We start from the raw sequence: 16,890 nt of genomic DNA on the forward strand, positions 1-16,890 counted from the left end.
GTAGGCCTACCCCAAAGTTCCTTACAGAAGGACGCTAAAGCGTCAAAGAAAAGAGAGGAGCGAGAAATAGCGAGTGTTTTGTTGTTGCTGTTACACAAACTCCTGGGCAGTTCAGTGCTTGTGTATCTTTTTTTACCCTCAGTGTTTTAAAACCTTGTGACAGTGATAAATTAGTGACGTTTCTCGTTTACTGAACGGGATTATCACACCGCCCTCAAAACACACTGACAAGTCTGATCGCCGGTTCCATGGTTGGCCACCGCAGCGTGACGTGGGGTTGTGTTTCTCCAAAAGTTAAGTCGGTCTCAATTTTTCACCGCAGGCCCGCTGAGTTTTTTTGAGTGTCCCCTCTGCGGCAAACTCCACCGCAGCCTAATTGCACTACCCCCATTTAAAATGAATAGAAAGACCTGGCAGGCTGTGTGAATGAGACCTTAAGCCGCTAGCTGCTGGCTAATTTATGCAGCGCTAGGTTGTCCATCTCAGCCAAGAATGAGAAATGTTGAGTTACAAGCAAGCAGTCTGATGTGTAGAGGTCTGTATCCGTTTTCAGGCGATTTGATAAAGGTAAAGATAGTACGACCGTTCATAACGCTAATGCTCTAATGAAACACTGGCTGGCTGAGCATTCATTCACAGACACTGCGTCGGTCTTCACTCGTCAGACAGTCCGGCAAAAACGCAGGTCTTTACATTTATTTTGAATGCCTGCAGCAAAAAGTTAAGACCGATTTAACTTTTGGAGAAAAGCAACCGGACGTCCCCCTGCGGTAGACAATCATGTAACCGGAGATCAGACTCGTCAGTCCGTATCGCGGCATGAGAGACCCGTTAACGTTACAGTAAACAGGAAACATCACTGCCACAAAAAAGTTGCAAACACTATGACGGTAAAAAAAACTAAACACAAGCACTGAACTGCAGAGGAGTTTGTGTAACAACTGGTGACTGTGTCCTGCAACAACAAAGCAAAGTCGCTTCAACTCTCGCTTTATCTCTTTACTTTTTCTTCGATGACTTCACGTGCGCTCGGAAATTTTTACACCCCTCCCCTCCCTGTCAAACTTTGAATATTTGCTGTTGATAAGTACTGAAGCTTCGAAGCTCAAAAAATGGTATAGGTGGCACAGACCTACTTAATATGCAACCACACTTTATAACCTAGTACTGACTTAATGTGTACTTGTAATTCAGAGAAAAACATTGTACTGCATTTACCTGACAGAGAACATTGTAGATGCAGAATTTACTCGCAAAATATCACAATTAAAATGTGGCGTAATCACAGACATTTGCCTCATGGATTCATGGCGCGGTTGCAAATAACTGCGTTAATCAAGCACCAGAACCGGACCGAGTAGCCTACAGAAACAAACTCACACTCACAAAGGAGGAGTGTGAGTGTGTTGCTTAAGAGAGAGGTGGGAGAGAAAAGGTGGAAGGTAATGCAAATAAAGTGAGTTTCTGTTTAACTACATTTTAGTGTCATCTTTTTCGTCAACGATATTGCACGTAAGACAGTCAGTGTTTAATGACAGCGTTGCTGTCTCGTCATATATCGTTAATGAATTTAACACTTCAGCAGAGGTGTTCATTTCCAAACAGACTTAGTGGCTTGACGGTTAACGTTGAAGTATGGATTTGGTTTGCGGGGTATTTTGCCGACGGTAATGTTATTAGTGTTATAAGTTAGCAGCACACTTAAACAACAGGATCCAGGGTGAGACAGCTCTCTTTGCCCGTCAGTTCCGAGATGACGTTATGACGCTGTGTGCCTATAAGTGGTGAATTTACAGATCACGGCAATAATAATACTATCATATTAATACTATATAGTGTCTGGCTTTTTTTTTTTTATATATATATATATATATATATATATATATATATATATATATATATATATATATATATATATATATATATATAGTGTCGGCAAAATTTTATCAAGTTTCCTCTTCGCGAAATAGTTAAGCTTGGCTTTTATTGTGAAGGGTAGAAATGCCTTTTTATTGAGTTTCCCCTTAGCGAAATAGTCTGAGTTAAAGGAGAATTCCGGTCGATTTCAACACGTAGCTCTATTGTTTGTAAATTTGGAGTGCTGTCAGTAGCAAGAAAAACGAAAACAATCGATCTTGCCTACACCGTGTTATCCCCCTGCTAGAGTTAGCACCCAAGAGGCTTAAACAGGGCAAGTTTAAAACGTGTTTGTAGCCTCTAAACATGTTCAAAATGTCATTACAAGTGCCTACCCATGTGCAGTGATTCCTTCCAAGGGAACACAGCGAATCTGACTGCAGTAGATGTGGAAAAAAAGGCATAAAAGTTGTGTTTCCGGTGAAGTCCACACTAATCAATTGTCGAACTCATACAATCCAATATTCCAAAATGTATTTTTTCCACAAAAAAACAATTTGCCGTTATGTCATGTCCTTAGTAATGACTATGTAGCATGAGGCTGTAACCTGACACCACAGCTGAGCCAGCACAGCAGAGCTGGCCGGCTGCAGCAGGTCAAAAGTTCAAGAGCCCACTGTTGCTTAGTTACCTATGCACATGCGCGATAGCTCTTGAACTCTTGAACTGCAGCTCTGCTGGCTCCAAAAAATGTAGCCACTGAGTCAGGTCCATAAATGCAGGAGCAGGTGCACGTACACACATTTTACACACATGCACACACTCTGTTGTCCCTGTTGTAATGTATTGTCTGTGCTAGATGCCTGGCTATTTATGCATGGCTGCCAAGGTTCACCCTGCGGGGCGGGGTCTGGGAGCTTAACATGTAGGGCTGGGACGATTCGTCGACGTAATCGATTACGTAAATGTGTCGACACAAATAATTTGCGTCGACACGTAGAAATCTAAAAAAAAACATAGCTACCTCCAGCAACAGCGCAAGTATGGATTCCAGCATTTTGATTTCTCAACAGTTCAGCAACACGTTGAGAAAAAGGCTCGCATACGGTCTTCTAAAGTGTGGGAGTATTTTACTCTTAATTGATTTTTTGTGCCCGATCTAAGCTTTACTCCCAAGCATGTGCGATTATCAACATAGTGACACGGAATGTGTTCCCAGTAGTAGCCCAACGGTACGTTAGTCCGTTGATTCGTTTTAATGCCCCGCTATGACTTAACATTAAGCATCATTAAACGCTGTTAGTCGGCAGTGTTATTCTTTTGGTTTACCATCATCATGAGTGACCCAATCGATTACAGACTGATATATTAGACACTCTGCAACTTGCCTTATGTTGGATTTATTTTATACATCTGATTTCATATGTTATACTGGTTTTACTGTAAGATTAAAGGGAGAAGAGCTTGGATGTTAAAAAAGAGCTTATTCATTATTTTACCTACTACTGTTAAAAAAAGCAAATACAGGCTACTCTTTTTGCACTTGCTCGGTTTACTTTAAGTTTTTATTTTTGTATTCCTCCTGAAAGTGACTTTATTTTGTGGTTGGATTGATAGCCTACATCTGGCTTCAGGTTGCACTGCAAATTCATTTTACTTGAACAGTGCAGTGTTAAACAATTTTAATAAATAGAGATTTGAACCGTACTAAAATTTGTTTTGTGTAAATTGTTAATAATTGAGCAATGGGAAAATAATCGCTAATTGAAAAAATAATCTTTAAGATGAATCGAAAAATGTACCGTTAGATTAGTCGATTAATCGAAAAAATAATCGCTAGATTAATCGTTTAAAAAATAATCGTTTGGGACAGCCCTATTAACATGTAGCGGCCCAGGCCCCTCACTATCGGGGTGGGTGTAGGTGAGCGGGTGCGAGCGGCTGGGTGCTTGGGGTTTGTGTTACGCTATGTGCTGTTTTTTATGTAAAAAAAAAAGAAAAAAAGAATGCATATTCTGCATGATTGTGTAACTCACACTATGTAGTTCTTTAAAAAAAAAAATTATATTTGGATTATCTTTTTAGAAAGGCCTGACCAGGGACTGGGGTACAAATTAGCCTATTGGCTAGAAACCTTTTATGCAGTACATCTACACATATTGTTATGGCTTTGACTGTGATAATTATGTATGTAATAATGTGTGCTGCATTGTCACTGACAAATAAACTAATAAATAAATAAAAAAGTATTATGACGACAGCACAAAAATAATTCTGAGCTCTACCCAGTCTGCAAGTGAGCATTTAAGAGTGCAAGGGCATAGATTCATAGGAGCAAAATCCGATTTCCGTATGCAATCCCAATAGTGCGCATGTTCGTTTCTGAGTCTGCTCTCTCAAGTTTCTTCTGCTGTTTTTTGCAGCTTCTGGGTCCTTGAGATCGCAAGAATTTGCTTACAGAATGTGCAACTTTTACAATCTGTGACAAGCCACCCTCGCATCCTGAGATCAGTGTCATGTCTTTTTCACGTTTTTTTATATGCAGTGCCTGTTATCTGTTTTTGAGATTTAGATATTAAAAATATTGAATTATGTTGCTATTTTAACACAATGTAGCCAAAAATAACTCACAAACAGGGCTGGGCGATATGGAGAAAATCAAATATCACAATATTTTTGACCAAATACCTCGATATCGATACCGCAACGATATTGTAGTGTTGACTATTTGTGCTTTCACAAAATATTTACACAATGAGATTTTTGATAAATAATCATCAGTAATGTGGATATAATGACTAAGTGGGTAAAGGCAAATTATAGAACAGTTACAACAGTCTGGTAAATTCAGAAAATGACATCACTTTACTGTAATGCAGCCTTTAAAACCAGGAAAAGACAACACTTATGCCATATTACGATATTCAAAATCTAAGATGATATCTAGTCTCATATCACGATATCGATATAATATCGATATATTGCCCAGCTCTACTCACAAAAGGCCTCCAAATCACTTATTCACACTTATTAATTTGCAACTTAACTGTATACTACTTACTATGTACTTTTACTTCCGCCTGACAGAGAAATGTTGCAGATTCAAAAAGATAGCCTAATTAAAACATGATGCACTATAATTCATTAAGCTATCCAACATTATGATGTTAATATTTAAAGCTCCACCTTGAACAGACATGGAGTACATTTCACTCTGCAAGACTACCCACTAATACCCTTTCTCCACCCAAATTTGTGTAAACTTCAAAACGCGTGATATGTTGCTTCTTCACCGATTATTCGAATATTAAAATAGTAGTTAGTTGCAGCCCTAGTTTTGTGCACTGCACGGGGAAAGAGAGATCTAGAGTAGAATGTTAACAAATCATAACGTTTTTTTTTTTGACAAACTGGACGTCAAAATTCGGAGTCACTCGCACCAGTGTGCCCAAATGATTTTTCACATTACCGGTACTTTCATTTCCACTGCCCTTTAAGAGCGACATGCACTGTTGGCTGCAAAGCAGGAGAGCAGTGTGCAACACCAGCGGGCTAAGTTGGACAAAACACAGTAAAGTGCAGTAAAGAAAGTAGAGCCGATGCCAACACATTTAAATGTGCCGGGATCGGCCCCGATACGAATCCTTTGGACCGGTCTCTATTGTCCCGTCATAACTGCAGTCTATACATTTAAGAGCTACTATTTTACAAAGTTTTATATTGATGAATTTACCTGCACCCAGCCAATCCCCTCACACTGATTAACATATAACAATTATGTAATAACTATGATCGCTTACATCAATCTCTCCTTCATCAATCTCTCCATCATCCTCATCCTTCTTCTTGTCTCTGAAGGAATCTCTGCGCATCCTCTCAGGCCCTTTGGAGTCACCTGTCCTCTTGAAATCATTGTCTTTAGGAGATGGGGGGAGGATTGGTTTCTTCTCTTTCTTCTTACTGCTCTTGTCCTCAATCTGCTCCCGTTCTTCTCCCTCCACTTTTGTGTCTTCCTCATCTTCCTCTTCCTCGTGTGCAGGGATGCTGGGCTCCTCTGGGACCTCCTCGTCATAATCCAGTTCGTGCTCGTCCAGCTCCCGGGAAACGGATGCCGAGTCATCCTTCATCTCCCTCACCGCGACAGCTCTCCTCCTCTCCTCAGCTCTCATCCTTTCGTCGTCCTCCTCGGCCTTGCTTTTGTCTTCTTCTTCCTCGTCCTCCTCCTCATCATCATCATCCACCTCAGCAATCTCAGGATCTGCCGAGTCGTCCTGTCTGTATTCACCGTATCCTCCCTCCCCATCTTCTCCATCCTCTTCAGCTATGAAGCTCTTGCTCTGTTCTGGCTCCGAGTCTGGAGACTGTGGGGTGTCAAAGATTCTATGCTCTTGCTCCTCTCCTTCCTTCTCGTCCTCTCCATCAAACTGATCCCCCTGTGGACCGTCTTCATCCCCCTCCATCAGCAAAATGGCCCCATCCTCCTGTCCCATCCCTTCTGTTTCTCCTACAGGCTCATCATCTTCTGTGTCAGAAACAAAGTCAGGGACTACCTCATCGTCTTCTTCCCTCTCTTCCTCCAATTCTGAACCTCGTCCTCGGCTTTCCACCATGTCCTCCTCCTCCTCATCAACAAGCCCCCCATTCTCCTCTTCATGGACTATCTCACTGTCTGAGATGACCCTGCCCTCCTCTTCATCAGGTGAATCCAGCAGCTCACTGTCAGAAAGGCCCTTCTCCTCTTCCTCAGGAGACTGAGGGGACTGGGTAGGGCTTTCAGGAGTATCCATAAGAGAATATTCTGGTGTAAAAAGAAAAACAGTAGTCTGTAAGAAACATGAATGAGAGCCTTAAGAATTGTAAATAAAATCACGTATAGAGCACCAACTAATTCACTTTTCATCAAACTAAAAGCACTAAAATGCAAAGATATTGATGACTTTAAAACTGCACAAATCATGTACAAAGTAAATATTCAACAGCTAATAAATTTCAAATGAGAGAGAGCAAACATCACTTAAGAGGAACTTTTGTATTTCAAAAGAAACTTATAAGAACAAATGCTAAATATCACTGCATCACAACCAAAGGAGTTCATTTATGGAACAGCTGCAGTGAAGGGATGAAATAATGTACAACAATGAGCAATTTTAAGAGACTATTACTACTACTGAATGGATACAAAAAGGACTCGAGGGGTTAGTATTGTATACTGACTGTATGGTTCCTGGGCTTATATACCAAGTCTAGTTTGGATGGCTTATTATTCGGTTTGATGTAGATAGATGAAAAAGAAAGAAATGTGTTAGAGTGTGTGTGTGTGTGTGTGTGTGTAGGTATGTAGATATACAGTACATGTATGTGTATGTAAACATGTACAAATAAGTGAAGCATCAAATTGTTTTGTAATTAACTAAAGTATAAAAATAGAAAAAAAAGGGGGTAGGACCAGAAACGTTTTTTTTTTTTTTTTTTACTTCTTCCTACTCCTTTTTGAACATGGGAATTTCTTATTTGAGTCACTTACAAACATTTTGGAAGATTGTGCTGAGATTTTTTTTTTTTTAAACATGTTCAAAATAAACTAAACTAAGTACAAAATGTCAACATGTTATATCCTTACTGAGCATATACACTATGATAATACATGTTTGCTTCCCTGTATCATGAAAAGAACATCATGTTATTCTAAAAACATGTCAATTTAACATATTTACATGTCCGCCAGGTTACATACCAGAACATTAATTTACCATTAAAGTTGTTAAAATATAAACACACCCAGAGAAAATATATATAAAATGATTTTCCAACCACAATAATACTTGGGAAATGTACGGTATTCCGTATTCAAGAGTATTTAACTTGCACATAAGCAACCTAATACTGTATATATCTTAACTTTAAATACGTTTGGCATATGAAAATCTTCATTAGACAGTAGAGCATATAGTAGAGCATGTATTGGACTAAATAACACACACAATCTAAATGTTGTTTTGGGGGTGATTTAGACTTTGCCTGAGCAAAGACAAACTAGCTAGCTTTCTAACAATCTGGCTATCTCAATGGTGAAGACAAAAATTGTAACTCTAAAATCACTTTATATGGAGAATTAGACAACAATATGTTTATAATTGACAACAGGATTTACTCCATGAAAGTTAACGATAGCTTCCGGCGCTGCAAAATCAACAGCAAAGAAAAACCCTAGCAATAGCAGACTAGCTAGCTAACAACTAGCTAACGTTAACCCATAGAAATAAATGAACTACCTTATCTGCCAATGGTAGGAGCTAAAACCTCATATACTTTAAGTGTCTCGTAAGAGTTAGCTACATGGTTTAAGCTACCTACTAATGTGATGATAATGTGACAACATGTCCAGTTTTGTACATAATAAAGTTCACCTGCAGCTTAACATGACTGGTAACCAACACTTCTAACAGCTAGGTCGTGCTAGTTGGCAACAAGGCCCATGACTACAACGTCAACGCGAAGAGAGCCGGCTAACCAACGAGCACACTGCCCCCACCGAACAGCAAATCTTCCTTTAAGAATATAAACAAGTAAACAGGTTGTCTTAACGTCATAACTAACCGAACATAGCCGCTTCAGCAATGAGCGGACATTAATAGCACACCCGTCTGTCTTTCAATTAACAATGCAGCCTCCGCTGAAGCTAACTTTAAGCTAAAAGCGCAGCTACACTTTGCTAACTGCTAACAACCACACATTTATATTCACCTTGCCGACCCGGAGCTCTTCAAAGACAGCACTACTGCGGTAAGAACCTCCCTCTCCTGCTGATGTTGTTTTTTACAGTCTACAGTAACTATTATACGGTTTAATTTAACAGCTATGGTGGAGAAAATAAAACACTCCTCACGGCACAGCGAGAGCGGCCATTACCTTAACGTCATCAACATACGACAGTCGAGGGGGGCGGGGGAAGCGAAAAAGCGGGGTTCTCCATACTGTCTATGGTTGAAGCAGGAGGGGCAGATCAATATGGAATGCCGTTTAATTCAATAAAAACATAAATGAATAAATATGCCTATAAAATACATCCTGAAATAATTAAATGAGGCAATATATATATACATAAATATATGAGTCAATATAATTAAATAAATATACATATACATGGATTTCTCGGCAACGTCATCACTGCTTGCGCACGCAACCGGGGGGCAGAAAGAAGACGTGTTTCGTGTAGCTAGAAATAGCAGCAGCATAGCGTAAGTCAAAATGCCAAGGAGTTGTTGCGTGGTAAATAGTACAAACAGAGCCAGTGATGGGTGCCTGATGTTTAACATACCTAGGGGGAAGCATGGTTATGGCAAAAACCGGCAGAGGTTATGGCTTCAAGCCATAAGAAGGGCAGATTGGGGTCATATGCAAGAGGCTCCCATTGTATCAATCAGAAAAGTTGCAGCTTGTTCAATTGTTCAGCTAAGTGATATCTACCTGTCAGGGATGTAGTATTCGAGTCCGGACCATAGACAGTTAAAGGTCCGGACTCGAGACAAGTTTAGCTAGCTAAAGCTACGCCGATGTTTTGCTAACGTTAGCGCAACAACGTTAGCCTAGCCTGCTAGCTAGGTAAATATTACGACTGCCTTCGTAGTTTCTTATATCTGCGTCCACGTTGTCAACATAAGACCTGTGGCGTTAGTGCTCCTTTTGTACCATAATGTTATTGAATAAAATATTAAGCTTCGCTCCTACGAGATGGGTAGGTTTTTATTACGTTACACACAAAGCTAACTGGCTATAGTTAGCCTATATGCTAGCGGACATTAGCTAACGTTGCCAAGACAGCGGCAGTAGAGTTTCGGCGAGCTAACCACGACAGTGTTGTCGCCCTCTCGCCCACAATCAACCTCTGCTGCTAAAAACAGTCAACCTGCAGTGATGTTTTGAAATGGAGACACATATCGTACCTTTTCCTGGAAATCCTGGCATAAACCAACAATAGGGGTACACTCAAAATGATAATTATAGCCATACATCACAGTAACACTGCAAAATTAAAGACAGACAAACAGATCCAACTAAAATCACGTTTTATTGAGTCAGCAGTTAGCTATATACAAACAATAAGGAAAGCTTAAGGTTGTTGCAGTAGTGGACCAGCTCACCAATCTGGCTTTCTGCCCCTGGTATGCGCACGCACCCTGTAATGTTTGTAAACAGGAAACCCATCTATTTATCTATTTATATGCATTGCCTCATTTATTAATTTCAGGATGTATGGCTGACAAGCACTATTTTCTGAAAATGGCTCAGAATTTTATTCTGAATGATTTCGGCATCTAGATTCTGGGTTTAAGTTTCATGATGCTGGGACATTCCCAGAGCAGAATTCCTTAGTTCACAATAGATTAACATTTTTTTTTTTAAATACTTATTTTTTAGGGGTGCCAGGATCAAGCCCTCAAAAAGGGCTAAAATCGCACCTGGTGGGACATGCCTTCGCCATCCTAGGAAATGCAAATTTGCACCCGATCACTACTGCGCAGACTCTGTCTCCATTCTTACAAGATGGCAGCACCCATATCCGGGATCTTTTTGGCTTCACTTTTGTACAGTGGGAGGAAGTGGAGATGCATTGTCTATCTTTTTTTACAGTCTATGGTCTACAGTGGTAACTCTAGATTTGTGAAAACTCTCACAAGACTCACTGCCCGACGTCTTATCCTTACCTTAATTATTGGAGGTCAGTGCCTAACCTTAACCATCTAACATTAACCATTGAAGGGTAATGTCCTTGTTATCCCTCATGCAGCTGTTTCAGCACGTCAGCTCATAGTGCAGCAGAAATTACAAGCCTGTCTTGGTGTAACACACTAACCCATCAGTCTCTGAGAGGTGTGGCCTTGCAGAGTTATAACCCTGCAGAGATGGGAACAGTGTTGTCTTGATGGCTATCCATTCCTGATGAAACCCAATGACTGGATGCAGCTTTGTGGAGAGGTCAGGCAGGAACCTCCCTACATTGTTTAAGAGGCCAAGGACCTTATACAGCTCTTTAACTTTGGTAATGTCAAGGTTTCAGCAGGAGGACCCAAATGCAAGACTCTTTCAGGCAGATGTGCAGAACAAACACGCTTTATTTTGACTCTACAACTTACAAACTCTACAATCTACAAAACTACAATCCTACAAACAGTGTTGGGCAAGTTACTTCCAAAATGTAATACATTATAGATTACTAGTTACTGTCATTTGAGAGTAATTAGTTATATTACAATATTACTGTCTCTGAATTGTAATGCGTTACACTACTTTTGCATTACTTTTGAGTTACTTTCACCAAAATAACAGGGGAAGTTTGATTTGGCAGCTAGCTTGTGAATTTCACCACCGGATCAATAAAGTCTCCTCTTTATCCACTTTAATACATCATAGATTATTCATATTTTGTATAATTAATATAAATATGCAAAGTAACTAAAGCTATACAAAATAGATAAGTAAAACGTATAATAGGCAAGTAGGAGAAAATGAAAATACTCAATTAAAAGTACGGCATTGTTGTAAAATGTTTGTTTATAGCACTTCAATAAGAAATTCATGTTGTTTAGGTTAAAACACTAAAGGAAATGTTCAATTATAGTGTGATTAAAACTCACTATTAACATTATTTACAGTACTTGATTTACAGCTGATTTGTGAAAAGGTAGCCTACACAACCTTATTTAACAGTAATTTAGTTTTACTGCGAACCTTCACAGGAAGTGCTTTTATTTTGAAGTTGTGTAGCCTACTCTTGCTAGCTTACTGAGATGCAACATGTCCGTCAGGCTCAAGTTGTTCACTTTCTTGTTTGTAAAACTGCAACATACTGAACAGTAAATGGTCACAGTAAAAGACAAGCGTTTTTGGTCGTCATTCGAAGCCATTCCACTACAGGCAGAGTTACTCTCTACGGTTGATAAAAATGCAACAATATTTACGTGTAGCAAGCCTCAACATTAATTCCCGACATGTTTATATCTGTCAGCCGCTGACGTACCGTCACCTGTTGGGACATACATGCTGTCCGTACTGTCTCTGGTTCTGACCACGGGAACAGAAACAGGACAGCTCACTTCAATGCAGCGTAATAACTCCTGAAAATAATATCCATCTTGCAAATGTATCTGTCTCTGCAGTCATCTCAACCATCGAATACAGCGACAGGAAAATAATACGGCTTTTTTTTTTGCCTGTGAAGAAATGTGTGTTGGTGAATTCTTAAAGAAACCAATGCACCACTAAATGTTGCGTTAAAATGTGTTGTAACTCGCGTTACTGAGATTGTAACGAGTATAATATTACCGAAATTTAATTAGTAATGCGTTATATTACTGCGTTACAGCAAAAAGGAATACATTACTGTAACGCGTTACTCCCAACACTGCCTACAAACGAACAGGACTCTCACAGGAACAAACAGAGAGAGACAAACCGATAAGAGACAAAGGAACAGAGGGGTGTAGAAATACACAGACCAATCAACAGAAAGACAGAGGATTGGACAAGACAGTACAGGTGAGGAACAGGTGAGAGCAGAAACAGAGGGAAACTAACAAGACAGGAAGTGCAGACCAAATAAGGGGATGGGCGGAGACAAAAACACATGACAGACAGGTAACCACAGAACACATGGAACACAGTAACAAGCACAAATCACAACACAATACACAAAATGGCCACAAGAGTGGCACAAAGGCAGTCAGTCACAGCCGGACCCTTACAGTACCCCCCCCCCCCCCCCAAAAGACCAACCCGGGTGGGCGGAGGGGGTCTGAAAGGCGGGACTGGAAAAGACAGGCAGAAACAGACAGGCAGACTCTGGCAGGGCACAAGCAGACGGAGACTGGGCAGACGGACTCTGGGCAGACACGGACAGGGCACAAGCAGATGGAGACTGGGCAGACACAGACACAGACACGAGCTTAGAGACAGACAGAGACAGAGGTTGAGGGACCCGACTCAGGCAGAGGCGGGAGGAGAGGCTGGGCTGCAGCCGTGGCGTCGGGCGACAGGGCTGCAGGCGTGGCGTCGGGCAACTGGGCTGCAGGTGTGATGTCAGGCGACTGGGCCGCAGGTGTGGCGTCGGGTGACTGGGCCGCAGGCGTGGCGTCGGGCCACTGGGCCGCAGGCGTGGTGTCGGGCACAGGAGCGGACTCTGCTGCGGGCACAGGAACGGACTCAGCTGCAGGCACGGAAGTGGACACCTCAGGTCTGGGCACAAGATTCAACAGAGGACTTCGCCGTTTCTTAGACCTTCACCTCTTTCCGACTGGTTTGAAAGCCAACCGTGTTCTCCGGAATGGAAACTCCTGTGATTGCTGGATAGTGGTAGGACCAGGAGACAGAAACTCAGCAGGCTGGGGTTCTGGACTTGGAATGGCTGGCTGGAGGTGAAGCAGACCCACCCTAAGCCCCTGGCACACAGGCCTGAAGCCAGTAGATGCAGGGACAGGGTCAGTCTGGAGGCTAGCAGCCTCACAAACAGAGTCACTGGAGGGGACAAGGAGGGACTGCAGATTTCTGTCTTATTAGAGAGCTCACCGGCTAACGCAGCAATTTCCGGCACCTCCATCGTCCAGGGCTTTGACGAAATGGCCCGTTTCATAAGGGAACAAACGGCAGGCCGGCGCTCCCAATCTGTGGATCTCACGAGTTCTGCATAAAGCCTGCTGAGGGTGTACTCCACCTGGCGTCGCTCCTCCATGTGGAAATCAGAGTCTGCTGGATCCATTCTTTGGTCGGTTCGTTCTGTCAAAGTTTCAGCAGATGCAAGACGGAAACTAACGAGACAATTGGGAACAGGTGAGAGCAGAACTAGAGGGAAACTAACAATACAGGAAGTGCAGACCAAATAAGGGGATGGGCGGAGACAAAGACACATGACAGACAGGTAACCACAGAACACATGGAACACAGCAACAAGCACAAATCACAACACAATACACAAAATGGCCACAAGAGTGGCACAAAGGCAGTCAGTCACAGCCGGATCCTGACAGGTAGGACATGGCAGTTGTGTGACAGCTTTCACTTTGTTAGGGTCAGGTATCATGCTAAAGTACTAGCTTTATTATATTTATTTGTATACTACCTTTTATAGAGTGACTTAAGATGTTGATTTCTATTAGATTGGGATTTCCTCTCCCTCTATGTACTGTATACACCCACACCGAACACGGTTTGTGTTTCTAAAGTTATCACTGGAAAACAAAGCACAAACTGTGATTAAGGTACTTCAAATGGATTGCCACAGCATTGTTGAACTCTTTTTGAACTGCTACAGTTTAGTGGTGGAGAAAATCTCTTCATTTTCAGGGAAATTAATCAACCCCTGGGTCCTGTCACATATGTCTTAGACATATAATGAGTTTTTATTCACACTGGCTAGGTTCCTTAAAGTGTAATGGAAACAAGGAAAACTGTCTGGATGCTGTGTTATTTGTTTCAGGCGCGTGCGTGTGGGTGCGAGAATGTTGGCCTTCCTGCATGCTTTTTTACCAGACTCGCATTTGCAAGGAAGTATGTTAACAGTGGATGACATTGTTAAACAAATACATTTGCAATAAGCAGAACTGTACGTTGGATATTTGTGTCTGTGTCTGGCAAAAAGTTATACTGCAGGTGTATTCCACAACTGAACATTTTTGGGTAAGACCATAGACATAGGCTATAGTTGAGGGTGTGGGTGGATGGCTCGAGGAAAAACTGCACTTGTGTGTGTGTGTGTGTGTGTGTGTCTGTGTGTGTTTCCCTCCAGGCTCGTCAAAAAGCTCAAGGACTTGAGATTAAACACCTCACTGTGCATGTGGATGCTTGACTTCCTGACAGACCCCGGGTGGAGAGGGTAAGCGGACACACATCTTTCACCCTCATCCTTAACACCAGAGCACCCCGGCAGTGTGTGCACATAGGGCTTAATATAACAGTCAACAAACTCAGACAGAGGTGCCAACAGGGAATCAATCTGGGCCACTATTGGACGACCTGGGGGGTCAGTCAAAGATTTATGCACTTTTGGAAGTGTATAAAATACAGGGCGTATTGGGTGCTGGCAATAAAGGAAATCAAACTGAGCTTTAGATATCCAATTATTTTCTCTGGCTTTTTCCAGGTAATTCCGCACTTCCTTTTGATAAGTATTAGTCGGATCCGATTTTAGTTGCTTATAATTTTTTTTATTGGAAAGCTGTGTAAGAATTTCTGCCTCATATTTCGTTGTATCCTGAACACAAAGCCCTATGTGGACACACTGCCGGCTTACATAAAAGACACTACGGACTTCATTAATAAAATCTCGAGTGTAACTGATTTACCTAATGAAGTCATTCTAGTCACACTAGATATTGCTAGCCTTTATACAAACATACCGCACGATTGTGGCCTTGAAGCTTTGGACTTTTACTTAAAAGACCGGGATAACACTGCTATTCCACCTAGTGAGTTTTTAATCGATCTAACTGCTTTTGTGATGAAGAAAAACTATTTTATGTTCAATGGGGACTTTTATCTACAGGAGTCTGGTACAAGCATGGGGTCTATTTGTGCTCCTAATTATGCAAATTTGTTTGTGGGTTACTTCGAAAGAAACTTTGTCATGAATGTCGAAAAAAACACACATTTGTCCAGAATTTGGAAATGGTACAGATACATTGATGACGTATTTTGTCTATATCAAGGCACTATCGACGAACTACATGAATTTATTGTCCTGCTGAACAGTTTTGATGACAATTTGAAGTTCACAGTAGACTATAGCCAGGAGAGGGTCCATTTTCTGGACATGTGGGTTTTTAAAAAGAATGGTTCACTGTCTACCACATTATATCGAAAAGAGACTCTTCTTTTGGCGAGTAGTTTTCACCCCACCCCACTAAAAAGAGGTCTACCCAAAAGCCAATTTTTTAGACTCAGAAGAATATGTGAGACCACTGAGGATTATATGGAAAAAGCAAATGACATGAAAGACAGATTTGTACAGCGAGGTTATCCAATAGAATGGCTTGACAAATCATCCAAAACAGCCCTGAATAAACCTCGGTCAGACTTGCTAAAGAAAAGCAAGAAAAAAACAAAACTGTTTTCTGTGACTTTATCACTACTTACTCTCCTCTCACATACCATACGTCTAGTTTTTAAAAAATATTAGCACATTCTAAAATCAGATCCTGAACTCTCACATGTTGTGAATGACTTGCCGCTCTTCGTATACAAACGTAAGAATCTCAGAGATCTTCTAGTTCACGCTGACTTTGCGAGATACAAGCCAAGGAGAGCTTCGCAAAGATTATTAAGCCCATTACCTCCTGGCAACTACCGTTGTGGAGGATGTGCACAGTGCAACAACACCTATAAGACACAGAACGTCTGCCATCCCCACAATAACAAGATTTTTCCAATTAAGAGTGTCATCACTTGTGCCTCCACTCATGTAGTGTACATTTTAACGTGTCCATGTGGTCTGGTGTATGTAGGTAAGACCATAAGGCAGTTAAAACAACGCATTAGCGAACATAAGAGCTCTATTCACAGAAACGACCGGGATTACCCGGTCGCGGTACACTTTAATGATCATAAGCATGACATCTCATCATTGCGCTTTTGTGGCATTGAACAAGTCAGTCTTCCAAAAAGGGGGGGCAACCATGACTTGCTGCTAAAAAGATGCAAGGCATATTGGATATTTACTTTGCAGACCCTATCGCCAAAAGGCCTTAATGATGAATTTAATCTCAATATCATGTTATGCTAATTTGATGTTTTTTCCTTATTTGTTGTTGTTTTTTCCTTCTTTCCTCCTTTTTTCCTTCCAGTTTATCCTCAGGAACTGTTCATTGTACAGGTGCATATGGACTGTTATAATGTAATTTAACCAATGTAATGATCCACTTTTGAATGGACTGTGTCCTCTCTGATTAAGAGTAGAAAAATATTGGGCTAATGACAATGCATTGATCATGAGCCTATAACAAAATTGGTTTGATTATCCATTGTTTTTAAATGTACCTGAGTGGC

At 41.2% G+C, this 16,890-nt stretch overlaps 1 protein-coding gene across 9 annotated transcripts in view; it reads right to left on the minus strand.

The window, feature by feature from the left end:
* zc3h18 (zinc finger CCCH-type containing 18) overlaps positions 1-8,867 on the minus strand; it is a 53,461-nt gene extending 44,594 nt beyond the window's left edge. For 8 of the 9 annotated variants that reach the window (XM_036002999.1, XM_036003003.1, XM_036003002.1 and 5 more), the window contains exons 1-2: positions 8,602-8,811; positions 5,658-6,655 (exon numbers count right to left, since the gene is read on the minus strand). In XM_036002999.1, coding sequence (XP_035858892.1) covers positions 5,658-6,644 — 987 coding nt within the window. In that variant the 5' untranslated portion in view covers positions 6,645-6,655; positions 8,602-8,811. Of the gene's footprint in view, positions 1-5,657; positions 6,656-8,601 lie in introns of all 9 variants that reach the window. The other variant, XM_036002997.1, reaches the window with a different exon arrangement.
* Between the last annotated feature and the right edge of the window lie 8,023 nt (positions 8,868-16,890).

This window comes from Sander lucioperca, chromosome 7 (genome assembly GCF_008315115.2).
Source record: "Sander lucioperca isolate FBNREF2018 chromosome 7, SLUC_FBN_1.2, whole genome shotgun sequence".
Taxonomy (NCBI): Eukaryota; Metazoa; Chordata; class Actinopteri; order Perciformes; family Percidae; genus Sander; species Sander lucioperca.